Source organism: Odocoileus virginianus, chromosome 20 (assembly GCF_023699985.2).
Source record: "Odocoileus virginianus isolate 20LAN1187 ecotype Illinois chromosome 20, Ovbor_1.2, whole genome shotgun sequence".
NCBI lineage: Eukaryota > Metazoa > Chordata > Mammalia > Artiodactyla > Cervidae > Odocoileus > Odocoileus virginianus.
The window spans coordinates 25,621,168-25,641,570 of NC_069693.1; the positions used below are offsets into that span (position 1 = coordinate 25,621,168).

Sequence of the window (20,403 nt, forward strand, 5' to 3'; positions counted from 1 at the left end):
AAGAAAGAAACCATGGTTTACAAACACTTCTTTATTGCAGACATTTCAGGCACAGGTACATGGAAAAGCTGTATTGCAAATTTTATACAGGGTGGTTTAAGAGGCAGCAGGTTTCTACCTCTCTCCCCAACCTCTATCCCCCAAATACAGAGCAGCCAAGAAACTAGTCCCACTGAAACCTCTCGAGTAAGCTGTTATTTCAAACAGCACACCATCCAGCCCAGTGCCCAGTGTAGCTAGGCTACCAGTGGGGGTCTAAGGAAGTCCTTGGCTGCCATCCAGAGTGCAGGAGGGAAGGGGGGCTGTGCATGTCAGGCAAAGCTGTGGTGCCCTCACCAATACTAAACCCCCAAACAGGACACCAGACCAAATCCTGGGTTTGGTTCTGGCCTGTGGTTGCTACCTTGCCATCAGTTTTACACCACCAAAATCTCACAGCTAAAGGGCTGGATTTGTATTGATACTAGGCAAAGTCTGTCCCCAAAACTAAGGAGGAGAAACTGCCCCAACAGCTGAGATTTCCTGGGATTTGAGGATAGTAGTGTGAGGTTGTGTTTGTGGTCAGGGAGGGAATAGAAGGCCTAGAGATGCCTTGCAGAGGTCTCGGGCATGAGAAATCCTACAACCTGAATCCCTCAAACTCAGAATGCTTTCTTTCATAGTTTTAAATCTATACTCCAACCCAAGCAGGCCTGGCTCTGTGGGCATTGGAGGCGGGCTGTTTGAGGCACTCCCATTCTGGCAGTGACATCCAAAGCAGATGGTACAGGGTAAGAGCTGCCCTCTACTTGGCCTGGGATTTACAGGGCATGCGGGATGTGACACTGACCCTTCTGTGGCTGGAACAGGTCCTTCTCCCTCAAATGCCCGCTCATACTTGGTCCTGCTGAGCCCTCAGTCCAGAGGGCCTGAACTTAATGGGTCATTCTTGCCAAGGCTTTTCAATCTCCGGTGGGATTCTGCATCATCTCACCTGTCATTAGAGCCCTGACCCTACCCAGTGTAGAGGTCACAGATGTCAGAACTGACTGCTGAGGCTTCAAGGGCATCTTCCGTTCAGACCTGAGCTCTCCCTGTCTGCAGCTCACTTTTCCAAGGCCAGGTGGAGGGAACACTATGCCCTACAGGGCTTCTAAGAGAAGCGAGTTCAGAGTGCTGCCTGAGCTCAGAATGCTGCTTCGGTGTTTTCTCCTTGCAACAGGTATTGCTGAGTGGGCGCAGAGGTGGGATGGTGAGACATGAGAGCGCCAATGAGGCAGGGTAATTATGGATGCCCAGCCCACTATTCAACTAATTCAAACAATTTAAACTGTTAAGAAAATTTTCGTGGTTTTATTGTATCATGAGGCATTGAAACATCTGAACAAATCAATATCTGGGCGGTGAGGCAGCTGCTTTCTCCTTCACTTCTTTGGGTTACTAGAGCAACTTGTCAGTAGATTAAAAAAAAAAAAAAAAAAAAAGACAACCTTTTGCATTACTTAAGTCTTTCCAAGGCATGCGCTGGTACAACACAAACTTCTCCTGTCAGATGCAACTAGTCTAGCATCCAAACATCATGCACAACACCTCGGTAGCAGCAGCGCACTGCGCCCACGCCCACCGTGGCCCTGCTCATTTGTGAATGATATTTGGAGCATCTGGAGGAGTGTGAATAGTATCGGGAAGAGGAGGGAGGAGGAAACAGCATGAGTGCCTGGCTGGGAGGAGGTCAGCCAAAGTTGTGCAGGGCAAGCCTGAACATGTCATTGGTGCAAACCCAAGCATCGTTGATGTTCTTTAATAGGAACATCTGGTGGAACCCCATGATGGGGTCTTCATCGGCCTGTGAGGAGAGAGAAAATGGTTCAGTTAAGTTGGCCAAGGAACAGGAAGGGTGTTCAGTTGGAGGAGAATGCTGACTTTGCAATCAGGTCCTTCTATCTTGGACACAAATCCTAAGAGACCCCGGGGTGCTCATGATTGTGAACTGACATAATGTATGTAACACTGAACTCGGCACAAAGGGAACTTGAGGTGGCAGCTCACACTGCTATGTACACTCAAACGGCAGAACAATTCACCAGTTAGCTACAGCAATATAGCAGAGAACATAGTGCCTCTGAGTCCATGTTTCTGGGCAAAAGTGACCAATCTGAAAGAGTTCTGTGGCGCTTATCATGTAACTCATGGTAGTCTAAAAACTAAACAGTCTTAGTGTCTGATTATGTTAGTCTAGCCATGAGAAGATACTACTAATAATGACTTTGTATATGAGAAAAGGCTCAAAACCAAGCTCACACCAATTACAGCTCTGCAGAGAAAAAAAAAACTAATGCATCCCTATCAGGTAATCTGTTTCTTGTCACGTAACGTATAATATTTGCAACAAAAAAAGGGTGAGAGACCTCCAGCCAAACTGCAGAACACCCGGATGAGGCCTAGTTGCGGTAGAAGCCTAACCAACCAGCTGTGTTTCTAACATCACTGTTTTTTCCAGGAATTATCATCAGCAAGGAGGCAAATCAGTCTTCTGGGGGTTGGACAGAAACACCAGAAAGAATTTGAAGCCAGGTGGAAAGAGGCACTGCTTACTGACCTCAGCCTGGGAAAGTGTGCTCTGAGACCCTAGAAAAGACCTCCTTACTCCCAAGGCCTATCTGAGCACACTCTCTGGGCAGGGTATCTTGGACAGGCAGGAGAAACTGACAGGAAAAACCAGGCCAGAAGGCAGGTCCATCCAGGTCCAGTGGAGAGGCCTAGAGGGCCCCCCTCTCCCTCCACCCTTGTAATGGACTCAGGAAGCCCTGCCTAGCCTAGGGAGAAGGCATGTGGGTCTGATATTCTGGGGACCATGATGCCACATGCCCAGGAAGCTGGAACCTGGTTAAGGGGCAGCTCATCTGTCCTGCTTTGGGAAGGAGGAGAGGCTTTTTGGAAATCAAAAATCTGTCTTCAGTCTGTTAAGAGTTCAACAAGTAGGAGTTCCTGGAAGGGGGTGGGGTGGACGGGCAGAGGCACCAAAGGACCACAGGAAAGCTTTGAAGGTTAACAGGTCTTGAGAAGTGGAACTAGAAATGCAAAGAGAAGCAGGAGTTCCAAGAATCTGCTTTGTTCAGCAGGTGGAAGAACCAGCAGCCAGCTTGGGGAGTGGTAGCATGGACTCCAGTTCAGGGTCAGCTGCCTGCAGAAGGCTCCCCTACAGCTTGGGGCAGTACAAAGGCCCAGAGGCTGGGATCACAGCCCTATCCTGTTCCTGGACCTCTTTGTCCCTTCTCCAAGAAGCCTCTATACCAGTGCTCTCCAATAGGACTTGCAGCAATAACAGAAATGTTTTAGGTTTGTGCTGTCCAATAGGCAGCCATGAATAACTCTGAGCACTTGAAATATGACTAATGCAACTGAGGAACTCCATTTTAATTTTATTTCATTTTACTTCATGCAATTTAAAAATCACCCCGTGTGGCTCATGGCTAGAGTACCAAGCTACAAAGCTCTAGGCATCACTTGTCTGGGTGTCCCTGAGGAGCAGGACAGTGGCGCTACAAGGCAGCAGTACCATTACCTTAAGCTGGCCCACAACCATGCTGATGATGCAGCTGTCTGGTGTGGGCTGATGGTCCTGCGCCGTGATGCTGTGCTGGATTTTCTGGAATGGAAGGCTCTGCAAGAGAAAAAATAGGTGGTGGGCTGTGGCCAGCAGGGTGGGGAAGGAGCTGCCTGCAGCCCAGCCCTGGCCCTTACTTACAGACAATTTCTCCACAATGGCAGCTTTCCCCTGGAATTGCTGTCCTTCCCACGTAAGGCATGATGCATCAATCTGAAAATCAGGAAATTTGGGGTCAGAGCTTCAGAGCAAAAGGAATATCTCTGAGGCCCTGAAAAGACCACAAAAAGGGTCCTGCTTGGGGAACATGAGTCCATGTCTGTTTCCCTGTCCGTAAAGAAGGGAAATGAGGGTAACTTTCAAACTTCAGACGATTAACAACTTTAACTACACCCCAGCATCACAGAGCCCAAGCTCTGAAAGACTATGTAACAAAATACAAACTTATTAACAAGTAAGCTCATCTCCCACTTTTTATCCAATAAGTTGCATAGCCTTTGATATGGATGAGCTCCAGGCTGGCCATATGTGGCCAAGGCTCAGGCAAAAACCGTCCTGTTGTGTGGGCAGTCAGCAACAGTCCCAGAATAATCATCAGAAATAACTTGGAAGAAAAATAGAAAGAAAGAAATAACTAGGAAACATCTATGTTCAACACCATCTCTAGAGCCCAGAGTCAGTTCCACAGAGGTTCTTCCCATGGGGTCAGGGAGGCAGGGCGGTTGACAAGGCCTCTCCTGGGACCTTCCCAACCATTAACGTGTAACCCGCAGCTTCACTGCCTCCCTGCCCCATCTTTCCTACCATAGCCTCCTGGGGCAGAGCTCAAAGGTGCCTCTACTACTTAGCAGCTCTGACATTAGGCAAACTAGTTTTTTATTTCCCCGCCCTGAATCTGTTTCCTGATGTTTAAAGGGAACACATGGTGAGCTTTACGTAAAACGACATACATAAAGTACTCCTTAAAGACCTTGCTAACTCTTCTCTGGGTCAGACCTGCTTTGATTTCAAAAGCAACAAGACGTAAGTGCCAAAGATCCCAGTCAGACCAGTTTGAGTTTTTAAACCGTCTACCTATGATGATGACAATCAATTACCTGGGCTGGATCTGGCCTTCCACTGCTAAGATCCCTTTCTTTTCTTCAAAATGTCTGAACTGGCCCTGACTTTTTGAGGGAGACAGAGGAGTCTGCCCACAGCCCATCAGGCTGCAAGTCTGTGTGTGATGACTCCTATCACTTCTATCCTGGGCCAACCTGCTAGGCATGGCTTGATTAATCACACTTCTGTCTTGGGCAGGGTCAAATACAAGTAACTCTTGGTGTATATGAACATCATTAACACAGCAGTAAAAAATGTCTACATAAAAGGGTTTCTCAAGAAACACCCCCCCCCCCAAAAAAAAGAAACACCCACCTCCCATGAGCATTCAGGGGCTTTTAGCTCTTCAAAGGACACTGGGCCTGGGGCCTCCAGGAGCGATCTGAGGTACACTGACAATTCTTACAGCTGCTGCCTCCAGGGGGCACCAGAAGCCCTAGCCTCTGTCGCCGCTGTCAGGTCTGGAGCAGAGGCACTCCCAGGAGCATGGAAGGGTGAGCCCAGAAACTGCTGTCTGTGGTACAACTCATGTAGACCCACTAGATCACCTAAGAATGTCACTCATGCAGAAGATGACAGAAAGGCCCATGTGGCCTGGGGAGCTAGGCCTTAAGCCCCCTACCCTGTGGAGAGTAGCTCAGATAAAAGGGCTCAGCCAATCCAGTGAGAGGTGCCAGAACTTGTGAACTGGAGGCACTGGCCCCACATCTAAATTGATCCCCTGAAATCCTGTTTTGGTGCTAGAGCAGAAGACTTACATAAATTGCGCCTAGTTGAGTTCTGTCATTATCAAATAACTGGTAGTAATGTTGAATGAAGCTGGATCCAATCTGCTCCCAAATTGGCTTGTCTCCCATTCTGGAGCGTCACCCGGCCTCGTTGAGACCTGTAAGTCCAGCAAGACAGGGAGGGAAGCGTTGGTACCTTGGTACCGTGGAAGCAGCATGTAGCCTGTCAGTCTCTTCACTGACCCCCACCCGTCCCAGACCTCTTCGAGCAGGCAGTGCTGTGCTGAGGCTTGTTCTCCCGGAGAACAGAGAGGACCCAGGGAACTCAAGCAACCCCTCAACAGAGGCAAGTGCAAGATTAACATCACCACTAATAAGTGCTGATGTCATGTACCCTTTGATAAAAAAAAAAACAGAGGCAAGTGCAGGGAGCCCAGAGGTTGACAACTCAGACCCTCCTGGTGCCAGGATCATAGAGAAGGATGGGTCCTGAGGGTGGAGCCCGGACGAAGGAAGGTCAGAGCAAGTACTACAGAGGATGAGCTTCTGAGGAGGAGCTAAGCACTCTCCCCATTTCTTTTCATTTAATCCTCTCAACAGCCTGCACAGCCAGTTACTGCTATTCTTCCCACTTTGCAGGTCAGGAACTACTCATGCCTGTGAGTCAAGTGTCTTTGACTGCAGCACTCCGGCCCTTAATACTACCCCAGGTAGAAGACCCAGTGAGAGTAGGGAGAAATGGTTCCTCAGGGTCCCACTTGCAACAAAGATGGCAAGTGTCACTCCCTCACTTTGTCTTAAGGGGGAAGTTTATTTCTTTGAGGCCACATGACATCATTTCATCACCGAGAGAGGTTTTATCTACCAACTGCAGAGCTGGGACCATGAGTTCAGAGGATCACAGATGACAACAGAAATGCTGGGAGGGCAAAGGAAGGTTGGGAGGGGAAAATGAGTCATGTCTCTACACCCCATCCCAGCACTGGCTCCATCAGAACGGCTGCCCCTCTTGGGTCTCCGAGCAAGAGGGGAGCCACACCCCCCCCCACCCTGCTACAGATATCAGGGATCCAAGGCTGCTAGATGAAAAATCCAAGCCCCAGACGAAAAAGCCACTCAGGCTTTGGTAGGCTCCTCCTGGATAGAGTGGAGTGCATCTCACTGCAGGATCCACAACAGCAGATCTGTTGTTCTATAGCTGTTTCTGACTGCACAGGAACCCATCCACTCTCCTAATAACAGGACTCTGAACCAAAGCTGTAGGGAGGTGGGTTTGACCGCGGCAGACAACCACTGGCAGTGGTGGGATCTGATGCAAGTCACTGCCGTCCTGAGGGCCTCAGCCCTCTTCTCTACAAGGGGGTGGAACCCTGCTGTTGCCAGTGGAGTCTCACTAAGGGAACCTAGTAAAGCTCTTGACTCAGTTTGGTGAGTGCTGGTCTGCTCTGGTCCCTATGACCTCACCCTAGGCCAGAGGAACCAGAGGAAGGACAGTGGAAGTGGGTAGTAGCTTATTCCCAATTCAGCCAATCTCCCAGCCTGTGACCAACGCGCCAGCCAATGAGGGGCCAGGAACCTGAGCCAGCTTTATTTTAGGTTCCCTAGGAGGTGGTGGCACTAAAAATAGCAGCACGGTGCTGGGATGACTAAATGTCCAGGAAAGTCTAAAAGAAGCAGAGGAGAAAGCTTGGGCCCAGCTACGCCTGCTTGGGACAAGGAGCGTCCCAGCTTGCTCTCTGCCAAGAAACAGAACAAGCGGGAAAAACACAGGATGCGCAGCTGCTCTGTCTTGGTCACATTTTCAAGGGGTCAGACTGTGACAGCACCGCATGCAAACTCGGGTCACTGGAGGCATGACAGAGCCCGGCATCGTGCATCTCTACCCCTTCTGCCAGACGACTCACTGAGCTTGGCTCACCCATCACAGCCCAACCCCACCACGTCACACTCCCAAGATGCCCTGCTGAGCCCCCCAAGGCCTCTGGGGCAGGGGAAACCTGGAGGAATGAACTAGGGCCATCTTGCACTGTTCTCAGCAGCCCTCAGGGCAGGTCTTGGAGTGTGCCAGTCAGGAGAAACAACATGAGCACGTGCCTGGGGACACAAGAAGAGATAAGGGCAGGAAACCGGGACGTGGGAGATGGAGGCTGAGGGGAAATAAGACCAGAAGCTATCCAAAGAAAAGTGGCGCCATGTGGTGGGACACTGAGGTGAAGGAAGTGAGGTGTTTTTTCCTTTCTCAACATTGTTCTTAATGGTGTGATAAGTTTCTAACACAAAAACGACTTGGCAGAAGCAGAGGTGGAGTAGAGGTTGGAGGGATAAAGGGACAGAAGAGCCCTTTGGCAGGGAGGAGGGGGCAGGGCAGAGGGAGCTCTCCTGAGGGACAGGACTGCTCAAAAAGGGTGAGCAGGAACCTTCAAAGCTGTGTGGATTGAAGACTTTGCTTTAGAGGTGTCGTCAAGTGGTGCCACTGAAGCCCACAGCAACCTTGTTCGAGGCTTGCTCGACCCTGATGTGTTTACCTCTGTGTAGTAATGATGTGGTCATGTGGTCGATTTCACTATCAGCCCACTTTACAGGTGGCAAAACCAAGGTTCAGCCTGTGGCCCCAACTTGCCCAGTACATCAGTGCTGATCATGAGTTCTCTGGTCAAGGCCACTGCTTATTTTCTGCTAATTTTGTGTCCTTGAGTTCTAAGCCACAAAGCTGGTGATGTCCCTCCCCTACAAACCCTTCACCCTTGGGTTCAAGGTCAAACACCTGAAGGCCCACAGGTGGCTATCCACACCTGTCCCTAACTCCTCAGCCCTTCTCTCCTGCCTTGATCCAGCACCACACTTAAACACACCGGAACTTGAGAGTGTTTGCTCCTGGGGTTTTTGCACAGGTGAGTCCTCCCACTGGGATGCCTGCCCTCCCCTCATGTCACCATTCAGATACCTCCCATCTGGGTCTTCTTTTGCAGACTCAACTGTTGACCCTCAACCCCAAGTGCAAGCCTGGATGAGCACACCCAGGGCCTACTCCACTGTGGCTCTGGGCTGTGAGGGTTCCCACACAGCCCAGATGTGGTTCGTGCCACATCCCATCCCACCCCCCCTCAATCTCCCAGCACAGAGTCCAACAAACTATGGGACTTCCAGTTTCTGACTCCACATCTTCCACAAAGCTTTCACCCTATAGGTGGGAGGTGGTATTCTTGAACCTAGAAAAAGCAGCAGGGTGCGGGGGCCACCTCCCATCCCCATGGGACAACAGGGGAGCGGTGAGCTGGGCTGGGGGTTCCCCAGGATGGCCAGCCAGCCCCGGCCTTGCTTCTAATATATTTACTGTGGAAAGAATAGCCTGGAAAGAAACACAATGCCAAGGCTGACGGGCAGCTTCGCGTGAGACTGGGGACTGACCTTCATGACAGCTTCTCCTACAGCTCTTCCGAGAGGGCTGCTGCCCACTGCTTCCTGCTTCACTCAGGCTGACTGAGGCCAGGCTCCTCGAGGAGCAGAAATGATCTCGGTGACCTCTCACCCACTGAGCGTCAGCCTTCACTGACCCTCAGGTCTCTGTGGGTGCAAAGACTCTCTAAGAATGTCTCATACACTGCGGCCCGCTCCCAATCAATCCACACAGAGGCAGAGATGCCCCAGTCTTGTCAGACTTCAAGTCGTTCATACTCCCTGAGGCTATCATACACATCAGATTAAAAGCTCTGGCCCAGGAGATCCCGCTGGGTAACAGAAAAAAAAAAAAAAAACCCTTTCATTTTGCTCCTCAAATTCTGGGTCAGTGTTTCCAGTATTTTGAAACCTGAAACAGTAGTGTCCAGCTGATGTCTCATTTTCACTAATGCATATTCAATGTAGAAATGCGCTCATGGCTTTACATGCATTTTGTTTTAACACCCTGTGAGTCAACTCCCATGCTAGAGATGAGCAAAACAAGGCCCAGCAAGGTCAGCTAAATTTGCTCAAGGTCACAAGCCTAATAAAAGGTGGAAATGGATGGAACCAGGCTTAGTGGGCTCCAGGACCAAGACTTCCAGTGACAACTGGTCTGGAGATAAAAACGAATGACACATAGGGCTGAAGCCCTGATCTCTAACCTTGGCTTTTTTCTGAAAGGGGCAAGACAGGCTTGAACCAGGGCTTCTGCCTCCAAACAAAGGCACCAGGCAGACTGCCACACTAAACAATGGACGTTTTCATGGGGGATGATCTCACGCTTTTCCTAAACCTTCAAAGTCACAACCCCATTCCGCCATCTCAGCGAAGCAGAGATAACTGTGGGCCTAGCTGGATCTGGGGCAGGACTGGGGTCAGGAGAGTGATGAGAAAGAGGAAGAGGACATTCATTACTAACTCTACACTTTGAAACAGAAGGACATTCATGTTGGACGGCCTATCACTGAGGCCCACAGGGAACACCAGATGTGCAAGCTTACAGTGGGATCCTTGAACTCAGCACCAACTCAGCACTAGAACCTTCACACCTCCTGCCTGCTAGGCCTCAAGAGCCCTGAGGCAGAGGGGGAAGGACTCCGACAGGTAAAACTGACAGACAACTTTGGCTTAAACCCAGAGCACGGGCGTGGACTAAACAGTGAGAGGGAAGGCTGTGGGCTGTAGCCAGAAGGGAAGACACTGACCTGAGGAGTGTGGCGTGTCCCTTGCAGCAGCCTCCCGTTCACCACTGATAAAACCCCAACCACTTACCCTCCTTCCAGGCCCCGCGTGCCCTGGCCTCCCAGCCATCCAACCTCATCTCCGGCCACCCACCCCTCCCCATCCTCTGCAGCCACTCTGGGCATCTTCCTATTTTTGGAACATCCTGAGCCTGTTCTCACTGGAGGGCTCTGCAACTGCTGATCCTTCTACTTGGATCGTCCTCCCTCCTAGATGTATCCAGATCCTCCTTCATATGGCTAGCTCCCCGTCACATGTGTGTCCACTCAAAGGTTACCTCCTCATAAACACCTTCCCTGACCATTCAGTCTAAAGTGGCCTCCCGGTTACTCATTGCATCGCCCTGCTTCATGTTCTTAGCACTCATCTCTGCATGAGATTATCACATATTTGTTAATGGTCCCTCTCCCTGACTGGAGCACCTCTGTCCCTGCCTGCAAGGTGCCTCACCTAGGCCCTCTTCTCTGGAGAAGTGTGTTCTGGGAAAACCCTGTTCAATGTAAGTGGCCAGGTGACCCACTTCACCTCCACCCACACCTTCTGTCCAATTTGTCAGGAAACAATCCTTTGCCTTCCACCCAGCCATCTGTCTGAGGTGTGTGTTAAGCGGTGCTTGGCCCCTCCCTCCCACCCCAATTCCCAAGGTTCTGATCACCTGAGAGACAACTGTGGCTGAAGAGGAGGCACAGGACCACACCGTCAAAGGCCTGGCCGCTAGCCTGCTTCTCCTCTCCCTCATGGCAGGACCCTCTGACCCCGTCTTCATCAGTAATTATGTCGATGTTAGGAGTAATCAACTGTGGATATAAGGCAGGACTCAGCTGGAAGGTACAAGGTGAACACTGGGTCAAGAGCTGGGAAGGAGGGTAATCTCAGCCTCCTGGAGGACACCACACTACGGAACAGCCTCATTGACCACTCACTTGCCGGCAGCTGGGAGAGAAATCAGCCAAGGTCTGCTGCCCCCAGCACACTAAGGGCCTTCTCCTCTTCTATTTGGAGAGGGCTCCAGAGGTTTCAGTTTGCCCTGGTTGGCCAAGAAGCTGAATCCTGAAATCGGCATTCTAGTCACTCTGCTCTGCCCATACTCAGTTCCTAAGAAGCCCCCTTTCCGAGGTGGTTCAGGGATCTCTGGGGCCCTGTTCTAGACAGTTCCCATCCATGACCTTGCTGCTTCATGTACCATCAGTCAAACCCCTGTAAACCAGTTATTAATACATGTGTTCTCTCATTCCAGCCTCTCAGCTCTGTAAAGCTGGTATGATTCCTGTAACTTTGTAGATGAAACCAAGACTCTTGAGAGGTTAAGAATTCAAACCATGCAAGGCCACTGGGGCATAGCCAGCATGAAAATGTCTACAAAACTGGCCTGGACTGGAACAGTTGAGAGCCTATGTCAAGCAGCAGGAAGCATAGATGGAAAAAGGAAGAATGGAGCCCAGGCCTTTTCTTCCCCTTTGAAATTGGCAAGCTCTATGCCCGTCAGAAGGGAAACTCTCTAAGTGCATGCTCCACCTGTCACAGTAGGTGTACAACCTACAAATGAGACCGTGCATTGACCTGGGCCTGAACCACCTCTGCAAGTGGAACCAATGTCTCTATACAGATGTCCTTCCAGGGGGCTGCAGTTTCTGCCCTGGAGAGACCCAGGGGCTCTGATGGAGTACCTGAGGCTTTAGGAAACAAACATTCCTGAATTCCTCGTTTTCTGAGGCAAACTACCCTCAGTTCCCAGGTTCCTTGGACACATCTCTCATGAGAGGAGGTTCTCCTTTACCAGGGTAGACCCTTCTCCAGCCTGAGTGCTTAAGGAGTCGGCATATAGCAGGTACCAGCAATAAACAAAGACCCAGGGTAATGCCAACCCTGGTACTCTGGTGTCCCTCTTCCCTGGCCACCTTCCTGAGTCACAGTCAGACCTGAACAAATGATTCCTCCCAGGAAGACACATTTCAGCTGACAGAGTGAGAATGGAGACGGTGCCACACAGACCTGGTGGTACGGGTGCTGACCAGCAGCATCAGTCACTCCTGGAGCCACTGCAAGGATAACCCGCATGCTAGCACGTCCCTCAGGAAGAGTCTTCAGGAACTCCTGCCACATGTGGTCAAAGCAAGAAATCACAAAATCTCAAAACTGGGGAAGGCACTGGTGTTCAGTTGCTAACTGGTGTCTGACTCTGCGATCCCACAGACCGCAGCACGCCAGGCTCCCCCGTCCTTCACTATCTCCAGGAGTGTATTCAAATTCATGTCTTTGAGTCTGTGATGCTGTCTAACCATCTCATTCTCTGCCGTTCCCTTCTCCTTCTACCCTCAATTTTTCCTAGCATCAGGGTCTTTTCCAATGAGTCGGCCCTTCACATCAGGTGGCCAAAGTACTGGAGCTTCAGCTTCATTCAGCATCAGTCCTTCCAATGAATATTTAGGATTGATTTCCTTTAGCACTGACTGGTTTGATCTCCTAGTAGTCCAAAGGACTCTCAAGTCTTCTCCATTACCACTCAAACCCAACCCTCCACACACATTCTCATGGCCCATCAGAAAAAAAAAAAATTACTAACTTCAAAAACAGGCCCATCAAGAGGTTCAGCTCAAGCTGTCCACAGAAATCCTGCCTAACATTCAACGTCCATCCTGTGGAGAACTTTTTGGATCCACTCCCCAATCTCCAAAAGGACTACTACTCCCTTTCACTTCTGGGGAGGGTGCCTCTGTTTCACTCTGGGAAGATGTCCTGATAGATATCATTCCAAGAGCACTGGGCACTTGAATAAGTGACCTGAAAGGGTCTCAGTCAAAGAGGTAGAAGGCACCAAGCCAGGTTCAGGCAGGGAAGGAGGTCATGGACCACAAAATGCTGGTGAGATTCTCACATACTGGGAGAACACCCAGCAGAGACCTCTGAGGGATGCTGGTGACAGAAGATCTATCTAGACTCAACAGCAATTTGGAGTGGTGACGGCCAAGTTGCTCAAGGGATCCCAGACCTTCCTGGGCCCAGCATGATGAGGGATACCTTGCTCCCTGGTTTCTTCAGGCACTGGAAACGAGAGGGGCTCACTAACAGCCTTTACTCTTCAGTGCTCTGTCACTCAGAAAGCACCCCCAACTTTGCAAAGGGCCAAGAGTCCCTTGTGGGTCTCTTCAACTTAGACTTCAATACATAATAGCAACAGTCTGTCTCCCTGACTACTGTGACCTCTTTTCCCCAGCACCGGGACTTGGTAGGAACTCATTATTCTACCTCCAGCTTCTGCCCAGAGCCTGACATACAGAAAGGGCCGCAAGAATGGTGGCTGAGTAAAATGCATCATTGGTGAGAGAAGAGAAAAAAACAACTTCAAGCGAGATACTAATGCCTCAGTAAAGGGATTCTGGAATTTTTTGATATAAGGTGCCTTCCAATCCTAAAATTTGAGCATTCTTTCACATAAATCATTCTTTCCATCCCAACCCACCAGTTGGAAAGTCAGAATAAAGTGAAACGTGGCTCAGAGAGGTGAGTTCCATGTCACCAAGGGACATAGTTTTGAGCTGGTTGAGAATCCAGTCTCCTCACAACCTGACCCTTTATTACGCAGCCATATCCTGACTGTCCCAGGCCAGGCCCCACCTCCGAAGTCAGCCGTGCAAGACTAGAGAGGGTGCATACTGATTGTGGACAACCTCGGTGTTCTCCTCTTATCTCTGAGCTCTGAGACACGGACAGCTTGCCAAATTCCGGAAAGGTCAAGGACTTATGGGGGTCAGGATGCATAGCAATGGCTAGATGATTGACCCCAGACACAGAAGTCATATGGAACTTAAGGTGTGGAACGAGAGGGAGGGACCTGAATCCCTCCTCCCAGGTAACCTATGAGAAAGAACAACAGCATTTTGACCTCAAAGAAAACTCTTGTGATCAAGTCACCTAGGGCTTTGGAATCTGTGAACTAATCCATAGCCATAAAGCCTAACTCACCTGACAACAGTGTCCTAGAAAGAAGCAACCCAGACAATCTCAAGAAGATCTTGAAACAACTGCTTATGGCATGAAGTCATCCAATCACACTGATCCTACTTGTGTCCTGTGGGTAGTCCCTCCTTGTTGCCCACGTCCACTGGCAAACCAGGCCTCTCCTGAGCTTGCTGAATGAAACTGACTAGTTCACGCTCGTAGGCTAGGATGTGGGCTAGGAGAAAGAGAAAGACAAAGAGAAAGCAGGCCTGGGTGAGACCTAGACAGATCCTTGCCTATCCTCCTTAACCATGGAAAATGCAACTGCAGGAAATATTCCAAGGATTGATTCAATGACCAGAAAAATACTACCTGAGAAAATAATCAAGAGAAAAAAAAAAAATCCAAGGGTGATGCATCATGGGCTTAACTCACCTCTCCTAAGAGACCTGCCTGCTGCTGAGGCCAGGTGTGCAAAGACTTGGCTGCTTCTTTAGTACCTGGGAGAACCGTGGCTCATTAGCTGCAGTGGGTCAGAAAATTCAAGGCTTGACAAACTGTCTTTTCCCCATATCCCATGGTCTTCTCTGGACTCGTCCCTTCATTTATCATCACACAGTCAGGAAGGGCCTTCAAAAAGCCAGCCTGAGGACCACTCTATGGCTAGCTACTCCCCTTACTCCAGAACTCGATGGAGACCCGGTGCTTTCATTAAAGGCAATTTCCCAAGGCCCAACCAGCTTTCTGCCTACTCAGAGGTTGCTCAGACATTTGAGAGTGAGCAAGCAAGAGAGGGGAAGCCTGACTTTCTGCAGTCTCCAGCCCTAGTTCTGCCACCCAGGCTTCAGAAGGGCCTCACAGCCCAAGTATGCACCTCCCTCAATGTCGCTTGCAGCCCAGCCTCGTTTGGCACCAGGTTCACCGACCTCAGACCTGGATTGTACCCTCCCCTCAAACTCCACCTTATTGTTACCATCCTCAAGGAATCATTCTCCTCTATGGGAGAAGAGCAGACGACTCTGGGAGCAGCAGATGGGAGGATTAGGCTGTACTGAAGATATCTAACAATGTGTTGGAGGCTCACATGTTCAGCTTCACCTCCATGGCTTCTTCCCTCCCTCTCTCCACTAACACAGGCGGCCAACCCACCCACGGCTGAGGTCTGGTCACTGATAGAAAGAAGGGCGGGGGCTGAGCCTACGAGTACGGAGCCGCCTAGTCTCCTCAGGCCAGATTCTCCAAGGCTGCCGGGGGTTAAGTCCCACGTGGAAGCCCCTCCCGCGCCAGATTCCCTGACCCTGCCCTCCACGCAGAAGAACCTACGCATGAGTTCCGGAGTGGGAGACAGGTTTCGTGCACTCTCAGCCGGCAAACAAGCAAGTGAGCGCTCACCTACATCCTAGCCGAGCTGTGGTTCAGAACCAGAGGAGGGTAGGGCTGCTGCACGCGGGCGCCCTTACCCAATGCTGACTCCGGAACGGGCTGGGTGGCGTCTACCCATCCCCGGATCCTTGGCGGGCTGGCGGCAGGACGTGGGGATGGGGTCCGCCCGCTAGCCTGCCTCCAGTTTGTGGGACTCGGGCAGGCCTGGCTAGGCCAGACGGGGCGGGGCCCGGAGAGCCCCATCTGGGTGGTCCATACCAGAGAAAAAGCCTGGCCTCGGAGCGGTCCAGTGTGCCCGCCACCTGCACTGTACGCCCGAAATAGGTTCCTGGCTTCCTCTGTGTTCCCCCCGGCCGCCGCCTCAGAGGACCGGCGGGAGGCGGAGCCGTGCGCGACACATGGCCCCGGCCCCGCGCGGCTTTGGGGCCGCCGGGGGGGGGCAGGGGAGGGGCCGCCCGGGGACTTGCAGCAGAAGCTCCAGGCGACCTGGAGCACAGCTCCTGCGGCCCAGCCCCCACCACGGCGCGCTAGCCCCGACACTCACCCGAGGGGCTGGCACGATGGCGGCAGCGGCGGCGGCAACCCAGCGCGGTCTGCGACCGTCTGTCCCTTCCCCCCTGCCTTCCCTTGCCACCCCGCTGCACTCTGGGAAACGCAGTCCTCCTCGTGCTCTTTTCTGGTATAGGTGCGCAAGGAGAAAACTACCATTCCCGACGTCCTATGCGCCGAGGCCCAGACGCGGCTCGCAGCGCGGGAGGTGAGGCTAAGTCAGGGAGGGAGGCCGCCGGGGCGAGCCCCTGAGAATTGTGGTCTAGCGGAAGCCTCTGGAACACCCAAGCTTGGCGCCAGGCTGGGGTCAGGCCTCGGTTGTCGCCAAATCCCAGCTGGTCCGGCCCCGCCCAGCTTTCGCGGCCTTTCGGTGTTGGCCCCGCCTCCGTGGGAGCTCGGCCTGTTCTCAAACTGGCCTAGCCGCCCCTCCCTGGGCCTCTGAGCTGTTTCCGCTCGCAAACCCCCCTCCCCTTTGGTGCTGTGGCCGCCCCTGCGGCTCTTCCGAGTGGAGCTCCAAGGCTACTAGGGGCGGAACCCACAGCTTCTGTTGTCCCAACATTCTTGCGCCCTGCCGGGTGCAGTTTGGACCCAAAGCTGGTTTCAAGCAAGCGCGGCTTTCCTGGGCTGGAAACAAGATTACTCTTAGATTTCTGCAGTTAGGGTGTAAAAAGCATTCTCACAAGTTTTTTGTTGTTGTTATTTTGCATCAGGTAGGGCAGCTAAGAATCTTGGTTTTATTAATGAAAAAAGATAAGTAACTGGCGCGCCCAAACCTTCACCGTGATTTAAGTGATTAAATTGTCCATAATCTCCCTCCCGCCCATTACTTTTCTTTCAGCTCCCATTTTCGGCGTCGTTTCCTGGGTAACACAAACATTTGAAGTAAGGTGTGTCTTGGTCAGGCCTACTGGGGAAATACTCTGCAGCTAAGCCGGGGGACCACAGGTTAAGTTTATAAGAGACAAGGTTTCTCCTGTTCGTCCAGAAATTTTATACCGTCACAGATCCTCACCATCACCCCTACCCCTCCACCTGGGGATGGATGGTTAGACCAGACCAGGCTTCTGTTCATTAAATCCCAAATCTGTATTATTTTGCCTGACTAGATTCTTCTTTTATTACTCAGTCAGGGAGACTGCATTGCCCTGCTTGTGGTGTATCTAGGGCCTCCCTTGCTCTGAGCTGTCCTCCTCCCTTCTAGAAGATAAAACACCCCAGAGGTTGTGCGCTCATCACATCCAGACACTAGCGAATCGTGACCAGTTTGGCTCTTCTCACTCTGTCCTGGGAGTGCTGCTGAGAGATTCAAGAGACCCAAAGTTGAAAGTCTTAAATCCCTTCAGCAAACAGGAGCTAAAGGATACACTAATGAGCATGGCTGGAGCCTGGGAAAATCCTCACTCCTAATGAAGGCGGGTGGGGACAGCTGAGTGAGTGACCCAACAGCTGCCCATAAAGGCCTACAGTCCCTGCTGGCCTGGAAGGGTACTGCTGTGCTTCCACCACCTTATGACCAGCCAGAACTAACCCCAGGAAGGGAGAGATACAGTCCCTTCCCCAACTAGGCACCTGCACAACCTATCTCCCACCACTCCTCCCCAACAGACACTTGTTTTTCAATTCAATGCCAAGGGGCCAGAAGGAAAGCAGAGACTGGAGGGATATTTTAGAGTCATTCCAGTTCAAAACTACAGGGAAAGCCCCCAGGTAAGTGACTTTTTCCATAAGTAAGAGAAAAGAATCATGTTTTATGGAGCCCAGTAAGTATGATTTGTGCCCCAATACCCATGTTAAACACTGCTAGCTTTAAAGGCATTTGTTGCTAGCTTTGAGCTAAATGACTTGGAACCACAGATAAAAATGTCACCTTGTCACTACAACATCCAGTCTAAACAAAGATGCTAACAGCCAAGAAAATGAATCAAGAGATGACAAATCCCAACTCATCCTTAAATTCCTCTGAGGATCCACCTCCTTCACAATGAAAGTGCACCAAGGTCAAAGGTATCCATATTCCTTATAAGAATCCATGGCTGGCTCCAGCTGTGGTCTTCACTGATTTAAGTAACTGCATGCCCATGTGTGCCAGACACTGTACTAGGCCTAAGGGGAGAATAGTGAGCAAAATTCAATTCCAGCTGAAAATTCTTAAGGAATTCAAAACCCCCAGGGAAGTGCCACAATTCAGGTTAGTTCTCAGTTACTTCTTTCCCCAGTTGAAAGCACAGAAGGAGCTAACCCACGAACAAACCAGGATCATTTGGTGCAATTTCCAAACTCTTCAGGATGAGTTGGTACTCTGCGAAGACCTTATGAGGGTTAGGGCCCCTTTATGGAGAAACCTGGTCACTGAAGCATCTCTACTCCCAGGGTCAGCCTGGTCCTAGAGACCAAGGCGAAGAAGGGGGAGGCCTATCAGGAAGTCCATCTCCCCATGTTTCAAGGATCCTTAGCTGAGTCGTTTATAAAAATAAAATGGCGAGACCCAAATAAAAACCTTACTTTCTGTTTAATTCGTTTTGCCAAACAAACACAGTGAAAACTTTAGTCTGACTAATTGTACAGAAAATAGAATTTGTAACCAGTAGCAAACATAACAGGATAGACCTAAGTCCCTGGCAGGCTGGATTTCCATTAACAGGTCACCTAGATCCCCTTGTAGATGGCCTCCTGGGAGGGAGGTCCTAGGAAGCCGAGGCACAGATCTGCCAGTCCCCATCAGAATCACAGGCTGCACCTGGGAAGGAAAAGCACAAAAAAGCAGAACTGATGTTACTTGGATCTCTTATCACTACACACAGAAGAGTTGTCTCTGATTGCCAGCCAAACTCAAGGTGTTGTCTTCCCAAAGCCATAGTCCTCCAGCATCCCACCTGCATCCCTATGGGATAAGTTTCAAGTTCAGTGGTTCTGAAGCCTCTGCTTAATCAGAACCTGCAATATAAACTTGGGGTCAGGGAGTGAAGGTGTGGATGGGTAGACAAAGTCATAACTGCTGGTGTCCCCAGTGCGGTCTCAGACTTCAGGACGTTGCTTGAGGAGGAAACGAGAGGGTACTAGGTCACCAACAAAAGAGTCCAGCTGCCCTAAGCCTCAGTACTGTCAAACAGTGCCCCAGGAGTATGAGGGAGTTCAACAACGGTGGTCTCAGGTCCCTCTAAGCTGGCAGGGATCTGGGAATCCGGAGGGCCAAAAGGGGACTCGTTTACATTCCGTGCTTCTTGCGGATGACAGCCATGGCCAGCAGCCGATCCTTCTCGCGAAGTTCTTCGCGGAGCTTGGCCTCGGTGAGACGCAGGTGACGGATGCTGCCCTTCATCTCCTTCATCTTCACCTCCATCAGCGCCAGGATGTCCCGCTGCTCGTTCAGCTTGCGCAAGAGCTCTTCCTCCGTGGTGCCTGATGACAACGAGTACGAGTGGTCGGAGCCAGTATCAGGGAAGCCCTCTTCGCCCACCACCACCAACTGTGGGCCCATGGGGCACTCGGCGGCCTCCAGCCCTGCTGTAGCAGCCTCTAACTCCGACGCAGCGGCGGCGGCGGCTGCGCCCTCTGCGGCCGCGAACTCCACTTGCACCGTCAGGTCGATGGGCTTAACGTCTTCTCCCGTGGGAGTGGTGGGCGCCGGCGGCACGGATCCTGGAGTCTGGCTGCTGTCTACAGCGGCCTGAAGGGTAAGGAGCACAGCCGCAGAAGCAGATACCAGGTTAGGCTGCAGCTGGGTGGTCTGGGCAGTGGAAGCGGACGGCGACGGCTGCTGCTGCTGCTGCTGTTGTTTGCTGCTGCTGCTGCTGCCTGCGGCGGGCGGCTGCGGCCCCCGCGGGTCTGCGTGCTACTTTGCGCTCGTTGACGCCGCGCAGTGGGAAGATGGTGGGGACCCGCACAGTGTAGGTTTTGCGGCCGCCCTGGAAGTGAACGCTGCAGAGACGGTGGCCCGTGGTGGGCTGGAAGGTGGAGAAGCACCCGCTGACGCCGGCACGGGACACATTCTTGAGCCAGAGGCGCCGTAGCTCAGCGTCCTTGGGAAACGTGTAGAAGTGCAACGCCTTGTCCCGGTGCGAGTTGTTGTAGCAGCCCGGCACGCAGCACGTAAATCCAGGCATGGCTGCGCCGCGCGGCCCGACCCGGCCCACCGGCCTCCTGAGCTTTTCGACGGTCGGGTCTGTCTGCCGCCGCCCGCCCCTCGACGGGCGGCGCCGCGCGAGGCCTTGGGCGGCCTCCCACTACTGCCGCCCGGCACGGCCGGCCTAACTCAGCGCCCCGTGCCCAGAATACGCCTCCCGCCGGCCCGCGCCGCGCCGCCGGTCCAGCCGCCCGCCTGCGCTCCGGAGTGGGCCCCGGGGACGCCGCGAAGGACCGCCTGAGGAGGAGGACTACGCCCCCCACAATGCACTGCGCCAGTAGCGGCTCACTTCCGGAGCGGGGGCGTGCTTA

The 20,403-nt window shown here is 52.0% G+C and overlaps 2 protein-coding genes across 8 annotated transcripts; both read right to left on the minus strand.

Moving 5' to 3' along the window:
• Positions 1 to 16: 16 nt before the first annotated feature.
• Positions 17 to 16,271, minus strand: NUTF2 (nuclear transport factor 2). Of its 7 annotated transcripts, XM_020884999.2 has the most exons (6): positions 15,965 to 16,271; positions 14,473 to 14,537; positions 5,446 to 5,573; positions 3,728 to 3,799; positions 3,545 to 3,643; positions 17 to 1,825 (listed from the first exon to the last, which is right to left on the minus strand). In XM_020884999.2, the coding sequence occupies exons 3-6, from the start codon at positions 5,542 to 5,544 to the stop codon at positions 1,712 to 1,714; spliced, it is 384 nt and encodes a 127-aa protein (XP_020740658.1). In that variant the 5' UTR covers positions 5,545 to 5,573; positions 14,473 to 14,537; positions 15,965 to 16,271; the 3' UTR covers positions 17 to 1,711. The 7 variants fall into 7 exon arrangements, with proteins under 7 accessions (XP_020740658.1, XP_020740656.1, XP_020740659.1 ...); XM_020884997.2 differs by lacking the exon at positions 14,473 to 14,537 and having other exon boundaries at positions 15,965 to 16,256; XM_020885000.2 differs by lacking the exons at positions 14,473 to 14,537; positions 15,965 to 16,271 and adding an exon at positions 15,679 to 15,925.
• A 2,188-nt stretch (positions 16,272 to 18,459) lies between these two features.
• Positions 18,460 to 20,072, minus strand: THAP11 (THAP domain containing 11). Its single transcript, XM_020885095.2, is given in 2 exon segments — positions 18,460 to 19,745; positions 19,747 to 20,072. Coding segments are annotated over 2 exon segments (897 nt in total). The 3' UTR covers positions 18,460 to 19,174.
• Between the last annotated feature and the right edge of the window lie 331 nt (positions 20,073 to 20,403).

Bases quoted from the DNA above. Each gene is read 5' to 3' on its own strand.
- NUTF2 (XM_020884999.2), bottom strand. From the start codon at position 5,544: ATGGGAGACAAGCCAATTTGGGAGCAGATTGGATCCAGCTTCATTCAA. The intron at 3,800-5,445 runs GTAAGTCTTCTG...CCTGATTTTCAG, and splicing joins CTCAACTAGGCGCAATTTAT to ATTGATGCATCATGCCTTAC. The intron at 1,826-3,544 runs GTAATGGTACTG...CTCTCCTCACAG, and splicing joins TGGTTGTGGGCCAGCTTAAG to GCCGATGAAGACCCCATCAT.